General features: G+C 33.6%; 1 protein-coding gene across 2 annotated transcripts in view; it reads right to left on the reverse strand.

Moving 5' to 3' along the window:
• The window catches only part of LOC117335526 (guanylate cyclase 32E-like), a 119,444-nt gene that overhangs the window by 3,495 nt on the left and 91,021 nt on the right, over window positions 1–24,928 (reverse strand). For both annotated transcript variants that reach the window (XM_033895582.1, XM_033895572.1), the window contains 7 exons: window positions 23,440–23,605; window positions 22,660–22,809; window positions 21,937–22,111; window positions 21,386–21,526; window positions 20,026–20,149; window positions 7,918–8,161; window positions 5,609–5,707 (listed from right to left, as the gene is read on the reverse strand). In XM_033895582.1, coding sequence (XP_033751473.1) covers window positions 5,609–5,707; window positions 7,918–8,161; window positions 20,026–20,149; window positions 21,386–21,526; window positions 21,937–22,111; window positions 22,660–22,809; window positions 23,440–23,605 — 1,099 coding nt within the window. The remainder of the gene's footprint in view (window positions 1–5,608; window positions 5,708–7,917; window positions 8,162–20,025; window positions 20,150–21,385; window positions 21,527–21,936; window positions 22,112–22,659; window positions 22,810–23,439; window positions 23,606–24,928) is intronic.

Consider the following 24,928-nt stretch of genomic DNA (forward strand, 5'->3'; position numbering starts at 1 on the left):
TGTTAATGCAATAAAATGTATTTAATTTCAAATTAATGATATTCGGTACCAACTTATCGACACAATCATTAAACACTCTAAAAACATTTAATTATACAATATGATCATTTCATCATCAAATACGATCGATTCATCATATAATACGATCATTTCATCATACAATAAGATCAATCCATCATACAATATGATCATTCCATTATACAATAAGATCATTCCATCATACAATATGATCATTCCATCATACAATAAGATCATTCCATCATACAATATGATCATTACATCATACAATATGATCATTCCATCATACAATATGATCATTACATCATACAATATGATCATTCCATCATACAATATGACCATTCCATCATACAATAAGATCATTCCATCATACAATAAGATCATTCCATCATACAATACCTTCAGTCCATCATACAATATTATCATTCCATCATACAATATGATCATTCCATCATACAATATGATCATTCCATCATACAATATGATCATTCCATCATACAATACCTTCAGTCCATCATACAATACGATCATTCCATCATACAATATGATCATTCCATCATACAATATGATCAGTTCATCATACAATATGATCATTCCATCATACAATAAGATCATTCCATCATACAATATGATCATTCCATCATACAATTTGATCATTCCATCATACACTATGATCATTCCATCATACAATAAGATCATTCCATCATACAATAAGATAATTCCATCATACAATATGATCATTCCATCACATCATACAATATCATGATTCCATCATACAATATGACCATCCCATCATACAATATGATCATCCCATCATACAATATGATCATTACATCATACAATAAGATCATTCCATCATACAATATGATCATTACATCATACAATAAGATCATTACATCATACAATAAGATCATTTCATCATACAATAGATCATTCCATCATACAATAGATCATTCCATCATACAATAAGATCATTACATCATACAATATGATCATTCCATCATACAATAAGATCATTTCATCATACAATAGATCATTCCATCATACAATAGATCATTCCATCATACAATAAGATCATTACATCATACAATATGATCATTCCATCATACAATAAGATCATTCCATCATACAATAAGATCATTCCATCATACAATACCTTCAGTCCATCATACAATATGATCATTCCATCATACAATATGATCATTCCATCATACAATATGATCAGTTCATCATACAATATGACCATCCCATCATACAATATGACCATCCCATCATACAATATGATCATTACATCATACAATAAGATCATTACATCATACAATAAGATCATTCCATCATACAATATGATCATTACATCATACAATAAGATCATTCCATCATACAATAAGATCATTACATCATACAATATGACCATCCCATCATACAATATGATCATTCCATCATACAATAAGATCATTCCATCATACAATATGATCATTCCATCATACAATAAGATCATTAAATCATACAATAAAATCATTCCATCATACAATATGATCATTACATCATACAATATGATCATTCCATCATACAATATGATCAGCACATCATACAATATGATCATTCCATCATACAATATGATCATTACATCATACAATATGATCAGCACATCATACAATATGATCATTCCATCATTCCATCATACAATATGATCATTCTATCAAACAATATGATCATTCCATCATACAATATGATCAGCACATCATACACTATGATCATTCCATCATTCCATCATACAATATGATCATTCCATCATACAATATGATCATTCCATCATACAATATAATCATTCCATCATACAATATGATCATTACATCATACAATATGATCATTCCATCATACAATATGATCAGCACATCATACACTATGATCATTCCATCATACAATATGATCATTCCATCATACAATAATATCATTCCATCATACAATATGATCATTCCATCATACAATATGATCATTCCATCATACAATAATATCATTCCATCATACAATAGATCATTCCATCATACAATATGATCATTACATCATACAATATGATCAGCACATCATACACTATGATCATTCCATCATTCCATCATACAATATGATCATTCCATCATACAATATGATCATTCCATCATACAATATAATCATTCCATCATACAATATGATCATTACATCATACAATATGAGCATTCCATCATACAATATGATCAGCACATCATACACTATGATCATTCCATCATACAATATGATCATTCCATCATACAATAATATCATTCCATTATACAATAAGATCATTACATCATACAATATGATCATTACATCATACAATATGATCATTCCATCATACAATAATATCATTCCATCATACAATAGATCATTCCATCATACAATAATATCATTCCATCATACAATAGATCATTCCATCAAACAATAAGATCATTCCATCATACAATATGATCATTCCATCATACAATATGGTCATTCCATCATACAATATGATCATTCCATCATACAATATGATCATTCCATCATACAATATGATCATTCCATCATACAATATGATCATTCCATCATACAATATGATCATTCCATCATACAATAATATCATTCCATCATACAATAGATCATTCCATCAAACAATAAGATCATTCCATCATACAATATGATCATTCCATCATACAATGATCATTCCATCATACAATAAGATCATTCCATCATACAATATGATCATTACATCATACAATATGATCATTCCATTCATACAATAGATCATTCACATCATACACTATCGATCATCCATCATACAATATATGCATTGCCATCATACAATATGATCATTCCATCATACAATATGATCAATTCCATCATACAATATGACATCCCATCATACAATATAGACTCATTACCATCATACAATATGATCAATTCTATCATACAATATGATCATTCCATCATACAATATGATCATTCACATCATACAATAAGATCATTCCATCAACAATATGATCATTCCATCATACAATATAATCATTCCATCATACATATGATCATTACATCAATACAATATGATCATTCCATCATACAATATGATCATTCATCATACAATATGATCATTCAATCATACATATGATTATTCCACTCATACAATATAGATCCTTGCATCATACAATATGATCAATCCATCATACAATATGATCATTCCATATACAATAAACTTCCATCATACAAATGATCATTTCCCTCATACAAACAATATTCCATTACAAAATGATCATTACTCTACAATAAAATCTTCCATCATAAAATATGACCTTTCATCTACAATATTCATTTATCATACAATATGATCATCCATTTTAAAAATATGTCATTCCCTCATACAAAATGATATTCCCTCATACATATTCTTCCCATAAATTGATCATTTTCCCCATACAATAATCATTCCATATACCCAATATATTTAATCATATAAATATTCCCCCCAAAAATATATCAGTCCACTACAAGTCATTACATCATACAATAAACATTCCCTCATAAATAGATCTTTCCTCAAATATGATATTCCATCAACAAATATCTTCCTATACAATAAAATATTCCCTCAACAATAATCATTCCATCATAAATAAGATATTCCATATATAAAATGTATTTCATCATACAAAAGTCATTCCACAACAATAAGATCATTCCATCATACAATATGATCATTCCATCATACAATAATGATCATTCCATCATACAATAAGATCATTCCATCATACAGTATGATCATACCATCATACAATATCATGATTCCATCATACAATAAGATCATTCCATCATACAATATGATCATTCCATCATACAATATGATCATTCCATCATACAATAAGATCATTCCATCATACAATATGATCATTACATCATACAATCAGATCATTCCATCATACAATATGATCATTACATCATACAATAAGATCATTCCATCATACAATATGATCATTTCATCATACAATATGATCATTTCATCATACAATATGATCATTCCATCATACAATATGATCATTCCATCATACAATATGATCATTCCATCATACAATATGATCATTCCATCATACAATATGATCATTCCATCATACAATATGATCATTACATCATACAATATGATCATTCCATCATACAATATGATCATTACATCATACAATATGATCATTCCATCATACATTATGATCATTCCATCATACAATATAATCATTCCATCATACACTATGATCATTCCATCATACAATAAGATCATTCCATCATACAATATGATCATTCCATCATACAATATAATCATTCCATCATACAATATAATCATTCCATCATACAATAAGATCATTCCATCATACAATAAGATCATTACATCATACAATATGATCATTACATCATACAATATGATCATTCCATCATACAATAAGATCATTCCATCATACAATATGATCATTACATCATACAATATGATCATTCCATCATACGATATGATCATTTCATCATACGATATGATCATTTCATCATACAATATGATAGTTTCATCATACACTATGATCAGTCCATCATTCAATATGATCAGTCCATCATACAATATGATCATTCCATCATACACTATGATCAGACCATCATACAATATGATCATTCCATCATACAATATGATCATTCCATCATACAATATTATCATTCCATCATACAATATGATCATTCCATCATACAATATGATCATTCCATTATACAATATGATCATTCCATCATACAATATGATCATTCAATCATACAATATGATCATTCCATCATACAATATGATCATTCAATCATACAATATGATCATTCCATCATACAATATGATCATTTAATCATACAATATGATAATTCCATCATACAATATGATAATTCCATCATACAATATCATTTAATCATACAATATGATCATTCCATAATACAATATGATCATTCCATCATACACTATGATCATTCCATCATACAATAAGATCATTCCATCATACAATATGATCATTCCACCATCATATCAGTCCGTCATACAATATGATCATTCCATCATAAAAATGATCATTCCATCATAAAATATGATCATTCCATCATACAATATGATCATTCCATCATAAAAATGATCATTCCATCATACAATATGATCATTCCATCATACAATATGATCATTCCATCATACAATATGATCCTTTCATCATACAATATGATCAGTCCATCATACAATATGGTCATTCCATCATACAATATGATCATTCCATCATACAAATGATCATTCCATCATACAATATTATCATTACATCATACAATATGATCAGACCATCATATCAATTCATCATACAATATGATCATTCCATCATATCAGTCCATCATACAATATGATCATTCCATCATACAATATGATCATTCCATCATACAACATGATCATTTCATCATACAATATGATCATTCCATCATACAAATGATCGCCTAGTTCCTTGTGGCGTACATAAGTAATATCTACCAGTCTCACCAAACAAACGTAGAAAGCAGAACTTACGGACACCAGTAGTTTCCATCCGTGAGGCTGTGTTAACGGTATCCCCAAACAGTGTATACCTTGGCATTCTTAGCCCCACCACTCCAGCCACACACGGACCTATATTGATAGCAATTGATTAGCATATATATATATAATCAGTTTCAAAATACATGTACTCATATACAAATAATTAATGTTTAAACCTCTGTTAAGCAGCAATATTTGCTAATCATATCAGACGCATAGTTTACATCTACAAGACAATGCATTTGTTATGCATAGAAACTAGAAAGACATTACGAGGCTGTCGAAACAGAAGTCGGGTGGACTTTTAATCTTTTTTTTTTTTTTTTTTGTAATTAACATTTCAGTTTACAAGGAAAATCCCATTTCTCCTTGGCCCTTTTATATACATATCTCGATCGCACTTTCCCGGTACACGCTGTCGGAATTTATTGCGCTTCTCTTCAGTTTAATAAGTGGGGAAGACTGTCAATATTTGATAACTTTTAACGATACAAATAATATCTCTATAACGAACATGTATTAATATGATTTACAAAATCAACTTTCCATATCGCGTGCAATTACTTGTGTATATGATGCTATCAAATTTGATTGAGTGAAAGTCTATTTAGATTGAATACGTATATATACACACTATCTGTTTTCGTAACGTTTTCAATTACAGGCACTCTTGATATGTATAAATCAAATACCGACCAATATATGCATATCATACGATATATACACCAGTGTCGACTACGAATCTAAAGCTGATGGATTCGAGATTCAATTTATATGTGGAGATGTTTTCTTCTTCGTCGGTTAATTATTTCCTACAGCTTCGCTTTTGATTATTTGATATCATAACAGTGAGCACTTCGGCAGATCATTAAGCAAAATCAGATGGCATGGTTAAGTAAGATTATAATATCACGTGAAATGACACGTGAGCTGTGACCTGTTGTGAGGTGTCACAAATGAAAGGGGCGTGTTATATTTAACAATTACCCGATAGGCAATGTTCTTCCGTCAAGTACATTCGCCACAAAAGTAAAACAATATATATTTAAATACCATTAACACAATCTTTACAAATAAAAGAAATCACTTTATAAGGGTTTTCCCAACAGCTAAAGATTAGCTTAGCATTAGCTTAGCATTAAAGTCTTTTTTTTCAGATTTAAAGTTTATCATTAGGTTAAAGATAAAAACATGAGTCAAAATTCATGGATATAAACAAACTCGAAACAAAATTTAAGGCCTACAATAAACAGAAACAAAGAAATTACCACAACAAAAACTTATACATGTATGAGGGCTGATTGATAAGTTGTGAGCCTCGTATTGAAAGATTTGAATTTTGCCGGACATGTTGTATTATTTTTCAACAAAATCCCCTTCAGTATCAATACACTTTTGCCAGCCGTGTTTAGGGGCCTCAATGCCACTTTTTCTCGGTTGTTCAGAGAGTCATCCACTGCATGTATGGCGTCATCATTGGACTGAAAGTGGGTGCCTGAAAATGATAGACCTCTGTTTCATCCATAGTGACAAATCTCTGAAGAAAGTTTGCAGGATCGCCCTCAAAAGATTAGCACTATCGTGTGCCCCTGGTGTGCTTCTGATCAACTGTCAGAAGTCTTGGTACCCATCGGGCTTAAAGCTTATTCATTGCAAGATCCTCTGTCAGAATGGAATGTACTCTTTCCTGTGAAATGCCAGCTCTACTGGCTATATATCTCTCTAACTCGGCTGTCAGTCATAACAATATCATGAACTTCATTGACCATTTATGAGGTTGCAACATTGACAGGCCTTCCAGGATAGGGGATCATCCTCAAGGCTCTGTCAGACGCGCTTAAATTCCGCCACCCACCTTTTCACTGTAGCATATGAAGGGGACAGCTTTCCTTGGTGCTGCTACCATATCATTATGGATATCCTTGGGTGTTAAAAAACTTTTTATACAAATAATGGAGCACTGCTCTTTCAAAGCTTCTGTCAATTTTGCAAAAGCCGCTTGTCTTGTTTACTTTAGAGTGCTACCTCGTCGATATATACTAACCAAATAAGGCGAGTCCTTAGGTACACGGCCCTATATAGTCAGAGAATAGTAGGACATCCTTGAGTACCTCCTTCAATGCGAGCTTGAGGCTCACAACATATCAATCATCCCTCGTATTATAGGGTTACGTGGAGCAATAACTTTACTATATTTCCATTGGTTATTTACTGAGAATTGAAGAGACGTGCGCACTCATTTTTGATGACGTAATAGTGATGCTATTGTTAATATGTTACGCTATTGTTGATAAACGTACCGGAGTGTATTCCTATCCGTAGTTTAAGAGTGTCATCTGGTCGATGTGATATTCGGAAAGCCTTTATTTCCTTCAGTAAATGCAGAGACATTGATGCAATTTCTCCCGCGTGATGATTTCCGTTTCTAAGGGGGAGACCACTCACAACCATATAAGCGTCTCCTATTGTTTCCACCTTGTACACGTCATAGTGTTCTATGATGGAGTCAAAGCACGTGTAAAGCTCGTTCAGCATGTCTATCACCTGTCGAAATATAGAATTATAACATTGTAAGTTTGTAGAATACATTTTAACAACTAAAGCTGACACACAGTATTACATCGAAACTAAAGGCTTGCCGTTCACTCCTTTCTTTCTGATCTATCAGAGTAACTTCCCTTCGTCTCACTCTATCAGTTAAGCGATAGCCGATGGGGGCCGAGCAGGTCGAGGACAATACTTTCGCTAGGGATTTGTTTTCCAGAAACCGAGTCTGCTTATATTAAATTGTTTATTTCGCGCAGAAAAGATACATTGCATATAAGAAATAGCATATATATATAAAGTGTTAACCATTCTTCATTTTGATCGTGGAACAATGAAATTTGAGACGAATTTCGATCGGTTCTATGAGCAAAATAGCACCAGTCATAATTATGAAGATATTATTTCTGACTTCGCCTTAACTTACACGATGTGAGCTCGATTAATACGCACTTCCTGGTAAAACAAATCCAAGTCGACATGTAATAAATCGTCATAAAGCAGTCAGAATAGAGTATTTCATAACACTTAATTGCACAATGACATGCATATCAAAACGAAACAAAATTATCTTACATATATTAATTTTGTGATGATAAACGAACATTTCCGGGCTCATTTGCCCTATCATACAAGTAATCATTGAATTACATGTACACCTTTGCATGCTGATATGAATATAATGTATAACTAGTACCTCTGCTAGATCGAGTTGTTTCAGCTCAGGACAAACAAATGTCTAATGTTCATTTACAAGAATTGATTGGGGTAAAGAAAAATATTTACCCGAGATCGATATGAACTAGAGCACTCAGCTACTGACAACTGACCTTCGTTGCCCCTCGTAGATGTTTATTTTTGTTATAGTCTACAAACAACGTGTTACACTAATGGAGTTAAGATCAAATGACTCCTGGTAACGATGTTGTCATATTAAATAAAAGAATAAACGTATCTTTATGATGATGATTATGTCAATTCCATACTATCGGGAGGATTCATTAAACAGAAAACTAAACATTTTAAAAGCGTGATTCTCCTAGTTTGTTTAATCGCACGGATGAATACATAACGGTGTGAATGGCAAACAAACAGACAATTAAAAAAATCGATTGTACTGAACTACAGATCGACTTAAAGGAATGATGGAAGGTTGGGTGGATATGATAGGAAATGAATGTAGTAATAATGGCATAATGAAACAGCACTTGTATGGCTATCATTCAAACTTATAATATAGGTTGGTGATCCGAAGATTTGAATTTCCTATCGTAGTTGTACTGTGATGAATATTTATAATATGTGTACAATTCGCATCCAGGTATGTATATACATTGCGATCCATGTATTCATATCATCTAATAGACGACTCCCACTATGATCATGCTGACCATCACTGCGCCATTGAAATGTTCATTTTAGAACGCCGATATGGCGCAGCGGTATAAGCTGCGTGTATTTCTGGCTAGGCGATTTGGGTGCCGTAGATCGTGAGTTCGAGGCCTGACCTGGGCACAAGTCATAAAGTATCTGTCAAGACAAGTGAATTACAAACGATCACATACAGTCATAGACAATGGAACAGTTACACAAGTTTAGTTGACAAACAACAAACAATATCGTTATGTTTGAGTTAATGATCCCTTCGGTCGATAATATATATATTGTAAGAGAAAAGAAGGGAATATTAAAGACACTGTCGATATTTCATTAGTCATTCAACCCAGACACTTGATTTTTTTTTTATTGAATATGGGGGTGGGGGGTCGCGACAGTCTTAGAATAACAGTAATATCATTAAATATATAGTCTACATCAATGAAATAGAATCACTCTGATACGTCAATACATGGTTTCGGCTGTCAATGATTAAACAGCTTAAGATACACAGTAACGACCTTTCGTAGGAGTTGTATTCATGTTATTGTTATACATAAAAATCCTGTCTCGGATTGGATATACAGACTTCCGATAGAAAAGTTTCCTTAGAAATAAATCTTCCATGAAATTATTTTCATGAGAAATCTAGAATCATTGAAATGGTATATACAACGTTTTAAAACGGCCTTCTGCCTGTTATCAGTGTTTTGTCTTTACGGAGTTATATCCCTTGGACCAATACAAACGTAGTTACACGTGTGTTTTTGTTAATTCTTGTTAATTATTATATTTCTGCATTGCTTTATATATTTCTAGAATACTTAATGAATATTGACATCAAACACAACGCAATACTTCAGTTAGTTTCATGGAAATAAAGTAAGCATTGGTATATGATACATGTATGTCACTCGAGTGGGTAGGACAGAAAATAAGAAGGTGGATATGATTTAATCACGGTAATCCGGTCATAACTTGACCTATGTTTCAGGTATACACAATAACAGCGGGAAATCAAATCCCATTTTATCGAATAGGGACTATCAAGCATGGTAACAGAAATATTACGTGGAGTGATTTGATGATTATATAATTAGAACCAAGAAGTAGGGCAGAGCATGACGTCACATACCTGTAATGATGTAATACTACTCTGCAGATTTGATCAAGTCCGGTATTACATTAGATCGTATTAGTAATACAAGATGCCTTTTGCGTGACTCTTGGCTATTTATCAGATATTACATAATATAATGTTACGTAAGAATGATTCTCAACCTAGAAACCCCCGGGGGGAGTTGAAAATGTGATCAATCCAAATTCAATTTTTTGTGATATAAAGCCGTCAAATAATGTACATCTTGAAACAATATACTAATGATTCTCATAAAATGTACAATGCTTTCGAGGCCTGTGTTGTTGGTTTTTTGTTGTTGTTGTTGTTGTTTTTTCCTTTTTTCTTTCTTTTTGTTATTCTTTTTTCTTTTTTTTTTTTTTTTTTGTAATTCGTCCATATTTAACAAGACATGCCACCGATTATATAGAAGAATTTCACTATTTTGTCATGAGCGATACATTAGGGGTTATTTCTTCGGATTCGTAGTTGAAACTTAATCCCCTCTCTTCAATATTTTTCAGTGCAATCCTCACAACTAAAACTCATTTTTAAAAGTAAGAACCCATTACCATGCTGCAATGCATCATCCGAATTAGTAAAACGGCATAACCGGATACTCTCTCCTCAATACTACATTAACTACAAATGGTCTGATGGGGTTTTGGTTCAATCAATATTTCAACAAGAGCCATTCAAATAGAAGTAAGATGATTGCCCTTTGTACAGCTGTTTGTTGACCATGCGTGTGCAAAGTCAAGGTAATTCAGAATGACCTTGACCTTCCGATCATTATCACACCTTCATAGAAATATCGTACCATCTGCCACTTGTACTTTGCTCAGTTGTTTATTTAAGTACACAAAGACGTAGTTCACATAAATTGGTGACGTATGACCGAGGCTATGCAATACTGGGTATTGATCGTCCTTATATGGGAACGCAGTAGTTTATTCAGCTGGTGTTCGAGCAAAATACATGACATACCCAGGTATTAATGACGTATGACTACACTATGTTCTGATGAATATTGCTGTTGTAATATGATGATATATTAACACTTGTACTACACGTGGCGGCCTATTTCACGATATCTCTGTTATATCAAATTATACTTCAGCTCCTTATCGTTATTTTACCAATAGTGCTGATACATTACAACGAAATGTAGATTTCTATAAACGACAGGAAAATTAAATGACATCCAGATGTCTTTGATGTAAAAAATCAATTCTAAATGAAGAAGCCATATGTGGAACGGATTACAATTGAAGTAGTTGTGAAGATGACAAAAACCTCTTACTGATAATTACATAACTACTTCACGTAACATCCCAAACCGACCAAATCTTTTAAAATGTGTACTTAATCAATGAAATGAAGTGCTCATTGTCGAAATTAATGACTTGCATCTATCCGGTCCTGAAACCATATCATACCAATTCTAAGCATTCAGAGCGATCCTCGACAGACCGGGACAATTATTTCTAATAGGTTTCCAATCAGCTGTCATTAATCTGTTAAAAAATCAGTATTGCTTTTATGTTTAAAGAACCGAACAACACAATATTATGACATCTTATGGGAGCCCCATTTACGTCTGTCGCCCTATAGTAGTCTCACCCTCCTTTTGTCGATCGTTATGACACCGTCCGTTGGCTTGTCGTTATGTCACCGTCCGTTGGCTTGTCGTTATGTCATCGTCAGTCGGCTTGTCGTTATGTCACCATCCGTTGGCTTGTCGTTATGTCACTTTCCGTTGGCTTGTCGTTATGTCACCGTCCGTTGGCTTGTCGTTATGTCATCGTCAATAGGCTTGTCGTTATGTCACCGTCCGTTGGCTTGTCGTTATGTCACCGTCCGTTGGCTTGTCGTTATGTCACCGTCCGTTGGCTTGTCGTTATGTCACTTTCCGTTGGCTTGTCGTTATGTCACCGTCCGTTGGCTTGTCGCTATGTCATCGTCAGTCGGCTTGTCGTTATGTCATCGTCAGTCGGCTTGTCGTTATGTCATCGTCAGTCGGCTTGTCGTTATGTCACTTTCCGTTGGCTTGTCGTTATGTCACCGTCCGTTGGCTTGTCGTTATGTCACCGTCCGTTGGCTTGTCGTTATGTCATCGTCAGTCGGCTTGTCGTTATGTCATCGTCTGTCGGCTTGTCGTTATGCCATCGTCCGTTGGCTTGTCGTTATGCCATCGTCCCTTGGCTTGTTGTTATGTTATCGTCAGTCGGATTGTCGTTATGTCACCGTCCGTTGGCTTGTCGTTATGTCACCGTCCGTTGGCTTGTCGTTATGTCATCGTCCGTTGGCTTGTCGTTATGTCATCGTCAGTCGGCTTGTCGTTATGTCATCGTCAGTCGGCTTGTCGTTATGTCATCGTCCGTTGGCTTGTCGTTATGTCATCGTCAGTCGGATTGTCGTTATGACACCATCAGTTGGCTTGTCGTTATGTCACCATCAATTGACTTGTCGTTATGTCATCGTCAGTCGGCTTGTCGTTATGTCATCGTCAGTCGGATTGTCGTTATGTCATCGTCAGTCGGCTTGTCGTTATGTCATCGTCAGTCGGCTTGTCGTTATGTATGTTATGGCATTCTAGGCAAACAAAAACCGTTTAAAGAACAAAAATCCACTGAATTAGAGCTAGCTGGTTGAGTTTTAAACTAATAGTTCCAAGCAATAGTACATTGACATGTGGTATACGTTATACGGTAGTACATTGACAGGTGATATACGTTAACCGGTACTACATTGACAGGTGATATACGTTAACCAGTAGTACATTGACAGGTGATATACGTTATACGGTAGTCCATTGACAGGTGATATACGTTATACGGTAGTACATTGACAGGTGATATACGTTAACCAGTAGTACATTGACAGGTGATATACGTTAACCAGTAGTACATTGACAGGTGATATACGTTATACGGTAGTCCATTGACAGGTGGTATACGTTAACCAGTAGTACATTGACAGGTGATATACGTTAACCAGTAGTACATTGACATGTGGTATACGTTAACCGGTAGTACATTGACAGGTGGTATACGTTAACCGGTAGTACACTGACAGGTGGTATACGTTAACCGGTAGTCCATTGACAGGTGGTATACGTTAACCGGTAGTCCATTGACAGGTGGTATACGTTAACCAGTAGTACATTGACAGGTGATATACGTTAACCAGTAGTACATTGACAGGTGATATACGTTAACCAGTAGTACATTGACAGGTGGTATACGTTAACCAGTAGTACATTGACATGTGGTATACGTTAACCGGTAGTACATTGACAGGTAATATACGTTAAACAGTAGTACATTAACAGGTGATATACGTTAACCGGTAGTACATTGACAGGTGATATACGTTAACCAGTACTACATTGACAGGTGATATACGTTAACCGGTAGTACATTGACAGGTTATATACGTTAACCGGTAGTACATTGACAGGTGATATACGTAGACTATGCTTATTCACTGTTTGTATTTGCTTTCTTCATAGTAAATGCCCTCCAATACAGTTTGCTTGTAATGGGTTCATTTTACCGAAAACTTCATTTGTTGTTTTTCATGTTTGGCAATTTGTAATGTTAGCTTCTTTGCGCATATAATGCTATTGATCGTCTGTCTTGTTAAAGGCGGTACGCACTCGTATTTCCTTGCTTATTGTACTAAGGAAGCATTATATTCTAATATATTATATTATACTGACTTTTTGGCGCGGTGACAGTTATTGTCATGACGGCGTAAACTGACCGACAAAGAGAACTACGGTTTCTTCCCAAAGTAAGATCCCTCGCGCGCAGTAATCCAGGTCAGCAAGAGTGATTAATATAAGACAACGTTACTTATTTCATAATGATTGTAAAAGAAATAAAGTTATTTTTAAACCAAATATAAACGACACAGATATTATATCGTGTCATAAGTCCATTATAAAGGACCAGTATTTCAAAACAATGGCAAAATAGAAACAAAACGAGTACAACAATAACATCGGTTGTGTGAGAGGGTTGAGTGACTTAAGCTGCCTATGAAATCCTGGTAATGTTACGTTTTAAAACTAGAGTAAGGAGACGTCAGAAAGGGTCCCGTAATGTGTGTGCCTCTAACCTGAATGTTATATAGCGATTGGCACTACAGATTCTCTATTTATAGAAACTGACCTTGACCTTTTTGTTAGGGAAAAGCTATTCCAAACAAGTGCATTCTTTGATGTAGTACATGATAATGTATGATTGCAGTTGACTTACAAAACCCTAGATAGTGTGTGCAAACGAATTTTATACATGTGTATCTATGGTTACAGTGAACTTGACCTTTGGTTTCTTGGCATATAAATGAAACCCAAGAAAGCACTATCTTTGGGAAAACTTTGGGGTAACGTTCGAGTGCTATCTGGCCTTCAGAACTTGAATTATTGTTCGTAAACTGGTTTTTCTATTTATAGCAACAGTGACCTTGACAATTTAACATACGGACCTGAAAACATTATCAAAGCAAGCACTTGCCTACTCAGATATTGTGCGCAACTAAAAAAAGCGAACAAACAGACATATAGCATGATTACTATGACATTATCATGCAGGACCCTGATAAGAGTATGTGTTGATAAGAGTATTATAAAAAGACTTGCTGATTCACTCGTGACAATAATGAAATAAACACCATTTAAGTAGTATGAAATATGTTTGTTCAATTACGTGAGAGATGTACCCACGACTTGTCATTTTTTACGTAATGCGCACTGTACTTATTTGAAATATCCTAATGAACTGGTAGTCTGTTCGTCAATACGAGAAAAGCCTTCTTGTTGTTATATGACATATCCGTGCAAGGACAGACAACAACTACCGGTTTCCGGAAGAGTGATATTTTTTAAATCACTTTTATCTTATACTCATTAAACGCTACCGATAACACAGAAAAAACATACAAGTAATCATACAAGTAAATATACAAGTAATCATACAAGTAAACATACAAGTAAATATACAAGAAATCATACAAGTAAACATACAAGTAAACATACAAGTAATCATACAAGTAAACATACAAGTAAACATACAAGTAATCATACAAGTAATCATACAAGTAATCATACAAGGGAACATACAAGGGAACATACAAGTAATCATAGAAGTAAACATACAAGGGAACATACAAGTAAACATACAAGTAAACATACAAGTAATCATACAAGGGAACATACAAGTAATCATAGAAGTAAACATACAAGTAATCATACAAGTAAACATACAAGTAAGCATACAAGTAAACATACAAGGGAACATACAAGTAAACATACAAGTAATCACACAAGTAAACATACAAGTAATCATACAAGTAAACATACAAGTAATCATACAAAGTAAACATACAGTGATCATACAAGTAATCATACAAGTAAACATACAAGTAATCATACAAGTAATCATACAAGTAAACATACAAGTAAACATACAAGGGAACATACAAGGGAACATACAAGTAAACATACAAGTAATCATACAAGTAAACATACAAGTAATCATACAAGTATTCATACAAGTAAACATACAAATAAACATACAAGGAGACATACAAATAATCATACAAGTATTCATACAAGGGAACATACAAGTAATCATACAAGTAATCATACAAGTAAACATACAAGTAATCATACAAGTATTCATACAAGTAAACATACAAGTAAACATAAAAGGAGACATACAAGTAAACATACAAGTAATCATACAAGTAATCATACAAGTAATCATACAAGTAAACATACAAGTAATCATACAAGTAAACATACAAGTAATCATACAAGTAATCATACAAGTAAACATACAAGGGAACATACAAGTAAACATACAAGGAGACATACAAGTAATCATACAAGGGAACATACAAGTAAACATACAAGGGAACATACAAATAATCATACAAGGGAACATACAAGTAAACATACAAGGGAACATACAAGTAATCATACAAGGGAACATACAAGTAATCATACAAGGGAACATACAAGTAAACATACAAGGGAACATACAAGTAAACATACAAGGGAACATACAAGTAATCATACAAGGGAACATACAAGTAATCATACAAGGGAACATACAAGTAATCATACAAGGAAACATACAAGTAAACATACAAGTAATCATACAAGTAAACATACAAGTAATCATACAAGTAATCATACAAGGGACCATACAAGTAAACATACAAGGGAACATACAAGTAATCATACAAGGGAACATACAAGTAAACATACAAGGGAACATACAAGTAAACATACAAGGGAACATACAAGTAATCATACCAGGGAACATACAAGTAATCATACAAGGGAACATACAAGTAAACATACAAGGGAACATACAAGTAAACATACAAGTAATCATACAAGTAAACATACAAGTAATCATACAAGTAAACATACAAGTAATCATACAAGTAAACATACAGGGAAACATACAAGTAATCATACAAGTAATCATACAAGTAATCATACAAGTAAACATACAAGTAATCATACAAGTAAACATACAAGTAAACATACAAGGGAACATACAAGGGAACATACAAGTAAACATACAGGTAAACATACAAGTAAACATACAAGTAAACATACAAGTAATCATACAAGTAAACATACAAGTAATCATACAAGTAAACATACAGGTAAACATACAAGTAATCATACAAGTAAACATACAAGTAAACATACAAGGGAACATACAAGGGAACATACAAGTAAACATACAAGTTATCATACAAGTAAACATACAAGTAATCATACAAGGGAACAAACAAGTAAACATGCAAGGGAACATACCAGGAGACATACAAGTAAACATACAAGGGAACATACAAGCAATCATACAAGTAATCATACAAGTAATCATACAAGTAAACATACAAGGAAACATACAGGTAAACATACAAGTAATCATACAAGTAAACATACAAGTAATCATACAAGTAATCATACAAGTAAACATACAAGTAATCATACAAGTATTCATACAAGTAAACATACAAATAAACATACAAGGAGACATACAAATAATCATACAAGTATTCATACAAGGGAACATACAAGTAAACATACAAGGGAACATACAAGTAATCATACAAGGGAACATACAAGTAATCATACAAGGGAACATACAAGTAAACATACAAGGGAACATACAAGTAATCATACAAGGGAACATACAAGTAATCATACAAGGGAACATACAAGTAAACATACAAGGGAACATACAAGTAAACATACAAGGGAACATACAAGTAATCATACAAGGGAACATACAAGTAATCATACAAGGGAACATACAAGTAATCATACAAGGAAACATACAAGTAAACATACAAGTAATCATACAAGTAAACATACAAGTAATCATACAAGTAATCATACAAGGGACCATACAAGTAAACATACAAGGGAACATACAAGTAATCATACCAGGGAACATACAAGTAATCATACAAGGGAACATACAAGTAAACATACAAGGGAACATACAAGTAAACATACAAGTAATCATACAAGTAAACATACAAGTAATCATACAAGTAAACATACAAGTAATCATACAAGTAAACATACAAGGAAACATACAGGTAAACATACAAGTAATCATACAAGTAATCATACAAGTAATCATACAAGTAAACATACAAGTAAACATACAGGTAAACATACAAGTAATCATACAAGTAAACATACAAGTAAACATACAAGGGAACATACAAGGGAACATACAAGTAAACATACAGGTAAACATACAAGTAAACATACAAGTAAACATACAAGTAATCATACAAGTAAACATACAAGTAATCATACAAGTAAACATACAAGTAAACATACAAGTAATCATACAAGTAAACATACAAGTAAACATACAAGGGAACATACAAGGGAACATACAAGTAAACATACAAGTAATCATACAAGTAAACATACAAGTAATCATACAAGGGAACAAACAAGTAAACATACAAGGGAACATACCAGGAGACATACAAGTAAACATACAAGTAAACATACAAGTAATCATACAAGTAAACATACAAGTAATCATACAAGTAAACATACAAGTAATCATACAAGTAATCATACAAGTAAACATACAAGTAAACATACAAGTAATCATAAAAGTAATCATACAAGTAATCATACAAGGGAACATACAAGTAATCATACAAGTAAACATACAAGTAATCATACAAGTAAACATACAAGTAATCATACAAGTAAACATACAAGTAAACATACAAGTAAACATACAAGTAAACATACAAGTAAACATACAAGTAATCATACAAGAAAACATACAAGAAAACATACAAGAGAACATACAAGGAAATATATAAGGAAGCATACGAAAAATTTACAAGAAGCCAAAATATCAATTACTGCATAAATACAGAATCACAAACTGTCTACCAAGACAGTACTTAACTTGTTAACGACCATTTACTGTGTCTACATAACAAAACCAGGAAGATAAGGACACTTTATAACTATATATCATAAATATAGACATAACTAAATACGTTTTATTCTCCTTCTGTAATAGCCTGACACGTAATGGCTACCATTACAGTATACCCAATATCACAAATAGAAAACTTAACTGGTTCGTAATGTTAGAGATAACATCGACATATATTATAAAAACTGCGACAGCCACATGTCAAAAGCGAAAATAACATCATCGATGTCAATTTTATCACTTGTTTAAGTGTGTTTTCTTCTAATAAAGCAAATTAAAGCCTAGTGCTGCTATTAACATAAGTCTGCTGTGTAAAAGATAAAAAGTACGGGTTTCCATTTCTACAGTTATTTTATAACGAACAGGAGGCGTACATTTTACTGTACGGTTATCAATGTAAAGTATAGGAGCTGGTATACGTCTTTAGATTTAAAGACATTTTTTCTACTTTAACTTTATGTAAAGCATGCTTTAACATTTCCAGTGGGCTATAACACAGAAAGAATAAATAAAACAAAATATAGTAGAGTTCGAATTTATGATTCTGGCTCACGCAACATGGAACGTATCAGGTGTCATTGTGAACGAACATCCAGGGCAATAACACAAGAAATAAATCACTTTTGAATCCCCGTTTAACAATTACTAATTGAGCTATTAAAATCTCCTGGGGTAGTATAACTAAGAGAAATACAAAAGGGAATATGCGTTTTTACAACTTCCTCTCCTTTTCGCAACCTCGAAATCTTCATTGTAGACGTACTAAAGTATTTTCTAGCACCAAGGGTACATTGTAGTTTAAATAAAGATCGCTTACCCCGAGATACTAAGTGCATGGTTAGAATACTACTCACTTGCATCGGTGTGCTCTCCGCTGATAATGCAGTGAAGCCGACTATATCGCTGAAGTATATGGAAACGCATTCGTAATGTTCCGGGGCAACCATGTACCCTCTCTTTAACTGATTTGCCACCGATCTGTAAAACAATAACACAAGATCAGAAGCAGACCAAACATATCCCGTTCTCTTCCCCCCAAAAATGTTCAAATGAAAAGAATTACCGAACGATCAGAAATGATATTGATAAAGTGATGACATGACGGATCCCGCTTTCAACTCATAAAGTGATGAGGTGACGAATCCCGCTTTCAACTCATAAAGTGACGACGTGACGAATCCCGCTTTCAACACATAAAGTGATGACATGACGGATCCCGCTTTCAACTCATAAAGTAATGAGGTGACGGATCATGCTTACAATACATAAAATGATGACGTGATGGATCCTGCTTAAAATACATAAAGTGATGACGTGATTGATACTGCTTACGACATCTAAAGTGATGATGTGACTGATCCTGCTAACAATACATGAAATTGATGACGCGCTAGATCCTGCTTACAACACATAAAGTGATGACGTGTTGATCCTACTTACGACACCTAAAGTGATGATGTGACTGATCCTGCTAACAATACATGAAATTGATGACGCGCTAGATCCTGCTTACAACACATAAAGTGATGACGTGACGGATCCTGCTTACAATACATAATCTATCAAATTAACTAACTACGGAAGTCGAAATTGTTCAATTTCCTGTTCTCAATTATCATATTTGGTAAAGGAAATTAATGTTTGTTTAGCATTATCCTGCGCCATTTAACAGAAGGGCATATCAACAAACCTCATTAGATATCGATGATTACACAACTCCGGATCTATAAAATTGGTGAAAAGGGGACGTTTTTATATTTCTATTATTTTACTTTTTTCCCCTTTATAACAGGTAGATAAGATAGATAACTAGTCAACTTTTAACTCAACACGTATACAAAGAGAGCCACTACTAGTGGTAGCAGTGCATGCAACTGGCTTCACGCTGAATTCTATTATGTTTGTAACTGTGCATGTCTAACTGTGAAGACATAAAATGCCAATCTCGAGTTGATTACTGTGTCAATACCGGAGCGTGGTTTTGCTCTACATTGTATTGACTTACATTTTAATGCGTTTCACTGACAGCCTGTATACACAAGACGGCATGTGTGGCCTAACAAACCCTTGGAAGAATATTTTTTCAGTTGTTGGGAAGCTAAGTTAATCGTCTTTCATGTTACTAAGAACGCATCTAAATAGACAAGTATTGAAGGTCTATCTCTACGACATGCCAATTGTCTCGTTCGGCTGAAATTTAACGGTGTTTTGTACCTTGGAAGCATTCTAAATAGGAGATTCTCGGTCATTTTCTTCTCAAGGGAGAGCTGTTCCGTCCTTTCCGCTACCAGTGCTTCAAGGTTATTTGCATACTTTTCCATTATAGCCAACATATTGTCAAATATATTAGGTTTGCTGAAAATAATAAATCAAATTATTTCATAATATGTAATGAACGACCATTAATATTTGGTTATAAATAGGCCTGTTCGGATCCCAACACAGAATAAAGAAAACCTGTAAGCGTTATTAGATTGCGTGATGGAATGCTTTGAATGTTTTCTCTAAAATGTAATTTGCTCCCAAATATTTCAATAGATATCGCAGTATAAACTAGTACATTGATATAGCTATTGATCCCATATAACCAAATTTTAAGTTATAAATTGTGTTTTCATATAGAATGAGATCACTCCGAAAGCAAATGTAAATCTTTATTTTTCTTATTTTCTATTTATGTTCCCTTTTGATTTTATTATTTTATTTTATTATAGCCCTATAATATTACTTTTTGTCAAAACAAAACTACCCGAGTATATACTCACAGACCCTGTTGCATGGGTCGTAGTCGGTATCGAATGTATTTGAAGTCTGGCCTAGCATCCGGGTTTTCGGTCCAGCTGTCGGTTATACATTGTTTAATGTACTCCTCACAATGAAGAGTTGCAACATCCGGTCTGATCACGTGTTCCCCTCCCCCTCTCAGTTTCCGGATTATTTCTTTAACCAATAGAACAAAACGTATACTTAAATTACGTATCATAGTACAGTTTTGTATATCTAAAATAAAACTGCTTTACATAGGAACTAACATGGGTTGATGATAAGCACTCAGGTCCTTTTACACATTTTGACATGTATATGAGTAAGAAAATAACTGTAAAATACTGTATCAGTAAACACTTTTTAGGAAAAGTCGATCAATCAAAACGGAAATCTGAGCAGAGCATAGCCTTAGTTTATCTTGACTTTGTCTATTGATAATGGACTAAACACTGGGTATAGGATTCAAACAATGAAATTCCACATCTAAAAGCAGCTAATTTTGGATGCCAAACACATTTTCACATTGTAAAGATACAAGAAGAATACGATCGAAGAGAAGTATCATTCCTTGTATTCTGCGTTAGAAGTACATCCGAGTTCATGGCTATGGTCAACCTTAGGGACTGCTTAAAACAGTTGGACCTTCTTACAAATACTATTAAAGGGAAATATATTGTCAAGTGTAACACTTAATGAAAGTTTATATTGAATGAGAAATGCACCTTTAGGGGGGAATTCTATATCCTCCCATGGTCCTTTCCTTGCATGAGTCTCAAACAGTATCAGTGCAAAAGAGTAGACATCACCCTTCTGGGAACCAAATGTGTTATGGCTGATGTCCCGTAGTAGTTCTGGCGCCTTCCACAGTAAACCTATATCGGTAAAATGTATATCAATGGCCGCGTGATGATGCTATGTATCATTCGTTCCGGGTATTGTCATGAAATCAGTTTTATGTCTGGTGAAGCACACTGTCAAGAAACTGAACTCAGAGGAAAACATAACTCTTATGTTCAATATCATATTGCAACCCCTTGAAATAAATCACTTCATCTGGGATTTCGAGCAAATTTTAAAGGCTTTATATTAGACGCTCGAAAACATGTCTGTCTTAAGCTAGTATAGTATCATATGTATTCATGGTTTGTCCAATTCCATGTGGATAAAAAAAAATATATCTAGTGTAAAAACACACACACACACACACACACACACACACACACACCAATACCACCAAAAGAAAATTAACGAAGAACGGCACAGCTTGCAAATTGTATATTTGTTTATATTATACTTATATCGGCATTGATATAAATGTATTATTTATAGCTTTAACGATCACTAACTAAATGTCAAACAAATAAAATTGTTATGCATCTGGCAAGCCAATCGAAAATTCAAAGTTACTGATTCAAGACCTAATATTTGCTTCACTTGTATCAACTTCTTTGGGAAGTTTTGCAGTGAAGTAAAAACAATATTGTGTAGTGATGCCTGCTAACCTTTATGATAGGTATCTGTGTCGTGTTTTGGTGAAGTGTCTTTATACATGAGGTGGTGCAGGCCAAAGTCACTGATCTGTAACACCCATCGGCTGTCTACTAGACAATTGCTGGACTTGAGATTACCGTGAAATACCAACTCACTCTCGTGGATGAATAACATTCCCTGAATGAAAAAGGTGGAAAATATTTAATTTTATTTGATAATTATACAGAAGTCGAGACAATTGAACTTTTCCTACTCGAAGAAACAATCTAAACATCTACACATTTCAAGATATTGCAGTTATAAAGGATATGGAAATGTAATGAGTCAGAACCAGTATATTCTGGAGTATAATTCCCACTGAGCTACGGAATCCCAAGGAAAATTATGTATAAACATCTACATGTGTCAAGGTATTTCGAACATTTATGGCCTGAGTGGGGGTCTGAACTGATCCAAGACATTAATGAACTTTGAAATCCCACACGACAGTAAATCAATTGTCGATATCACCATGTTTCGGGTATAAATTATATATAACGAATTTGTCTAATACGTAATGACAGGTTTACGAACGCATATATTATATGAAAACATATGATTTGCTTTAGAATTGGATTGATTAATAAAAAAATGAATGAATGAAACACGTATTGACAGGTTTACGAACGCTCATATTAAATGAAAACATATGATTTGCTTTAGAATTGGATTGATTAATAAAAAAAGATGAATAAAACCAATCTAAGTAATAATATATTTTGGAAGTAAACATATCAACCTTCGTCATTTCCGTTAGACAGCGTATCGATCGGTGTTACCAGACTCTACTGAATCAACTCTGGATGACGTCTGTTGTTTCCGTTTAACACTTAAATGAGTTATAACGAGAGGCTTTGTTGACACACACCGCAACGAGTATAATTATATCGTAGAACAATGGAATATTAAACAAACTGATGAAGCTAGTTAAATACAAATAATAAATTTCCATTGTTTGTATACAGAATGCAGATTTCTGATTGGTTGATATTTTCTTTTCATACCTCTATAAAAAGAAAAACCTAAATGGCGCGAAAAACATGACGTCACAGTACGACCATTGACGCTGCGTATTGATTTGTTGAAAATAATACATTATTAGATAAGTAAAACTGTACATAAAAAGTGTTTTAACTTTGAAATACAGCTACACAGATCCATACAGTTTGCAAACAATATCCTTTTCATACTCCTATGAAACTAAAACATATCGACATCCATGCAGAATTAAATATAGTAATTTATCGAGGACCGTTTCTGTATGCTAATCACATGCAATTTACCACGTTCAAAAGAGCGATCGTTACTGCATGATTAATCTGTATAGTGACATAAATTAGTAAAAAATGAAAACATGACCTAGAGGAAATTCGGATAGAAATAAAGTGACGCAATATATATCAAACACACATCCTTTTTTCTGAATCCTGTCCATACCCATGTATATTATGTTTGACAAAC

Source organism: Pecten maximus, chromosome 1 (assembly GCF_902652985.1).
Source record: "Pecten maximus chromosome 1, xPecMax1.1, whole genome shotgun sequence".
In the NCBI taxonomy this organism is placed as follows: domain Eukaryota; kingdom Metazoa; phylum Mollusca; class Bivalvia; order Pectinida; family Pectinidae; genus Pecten; species Pecten maximus.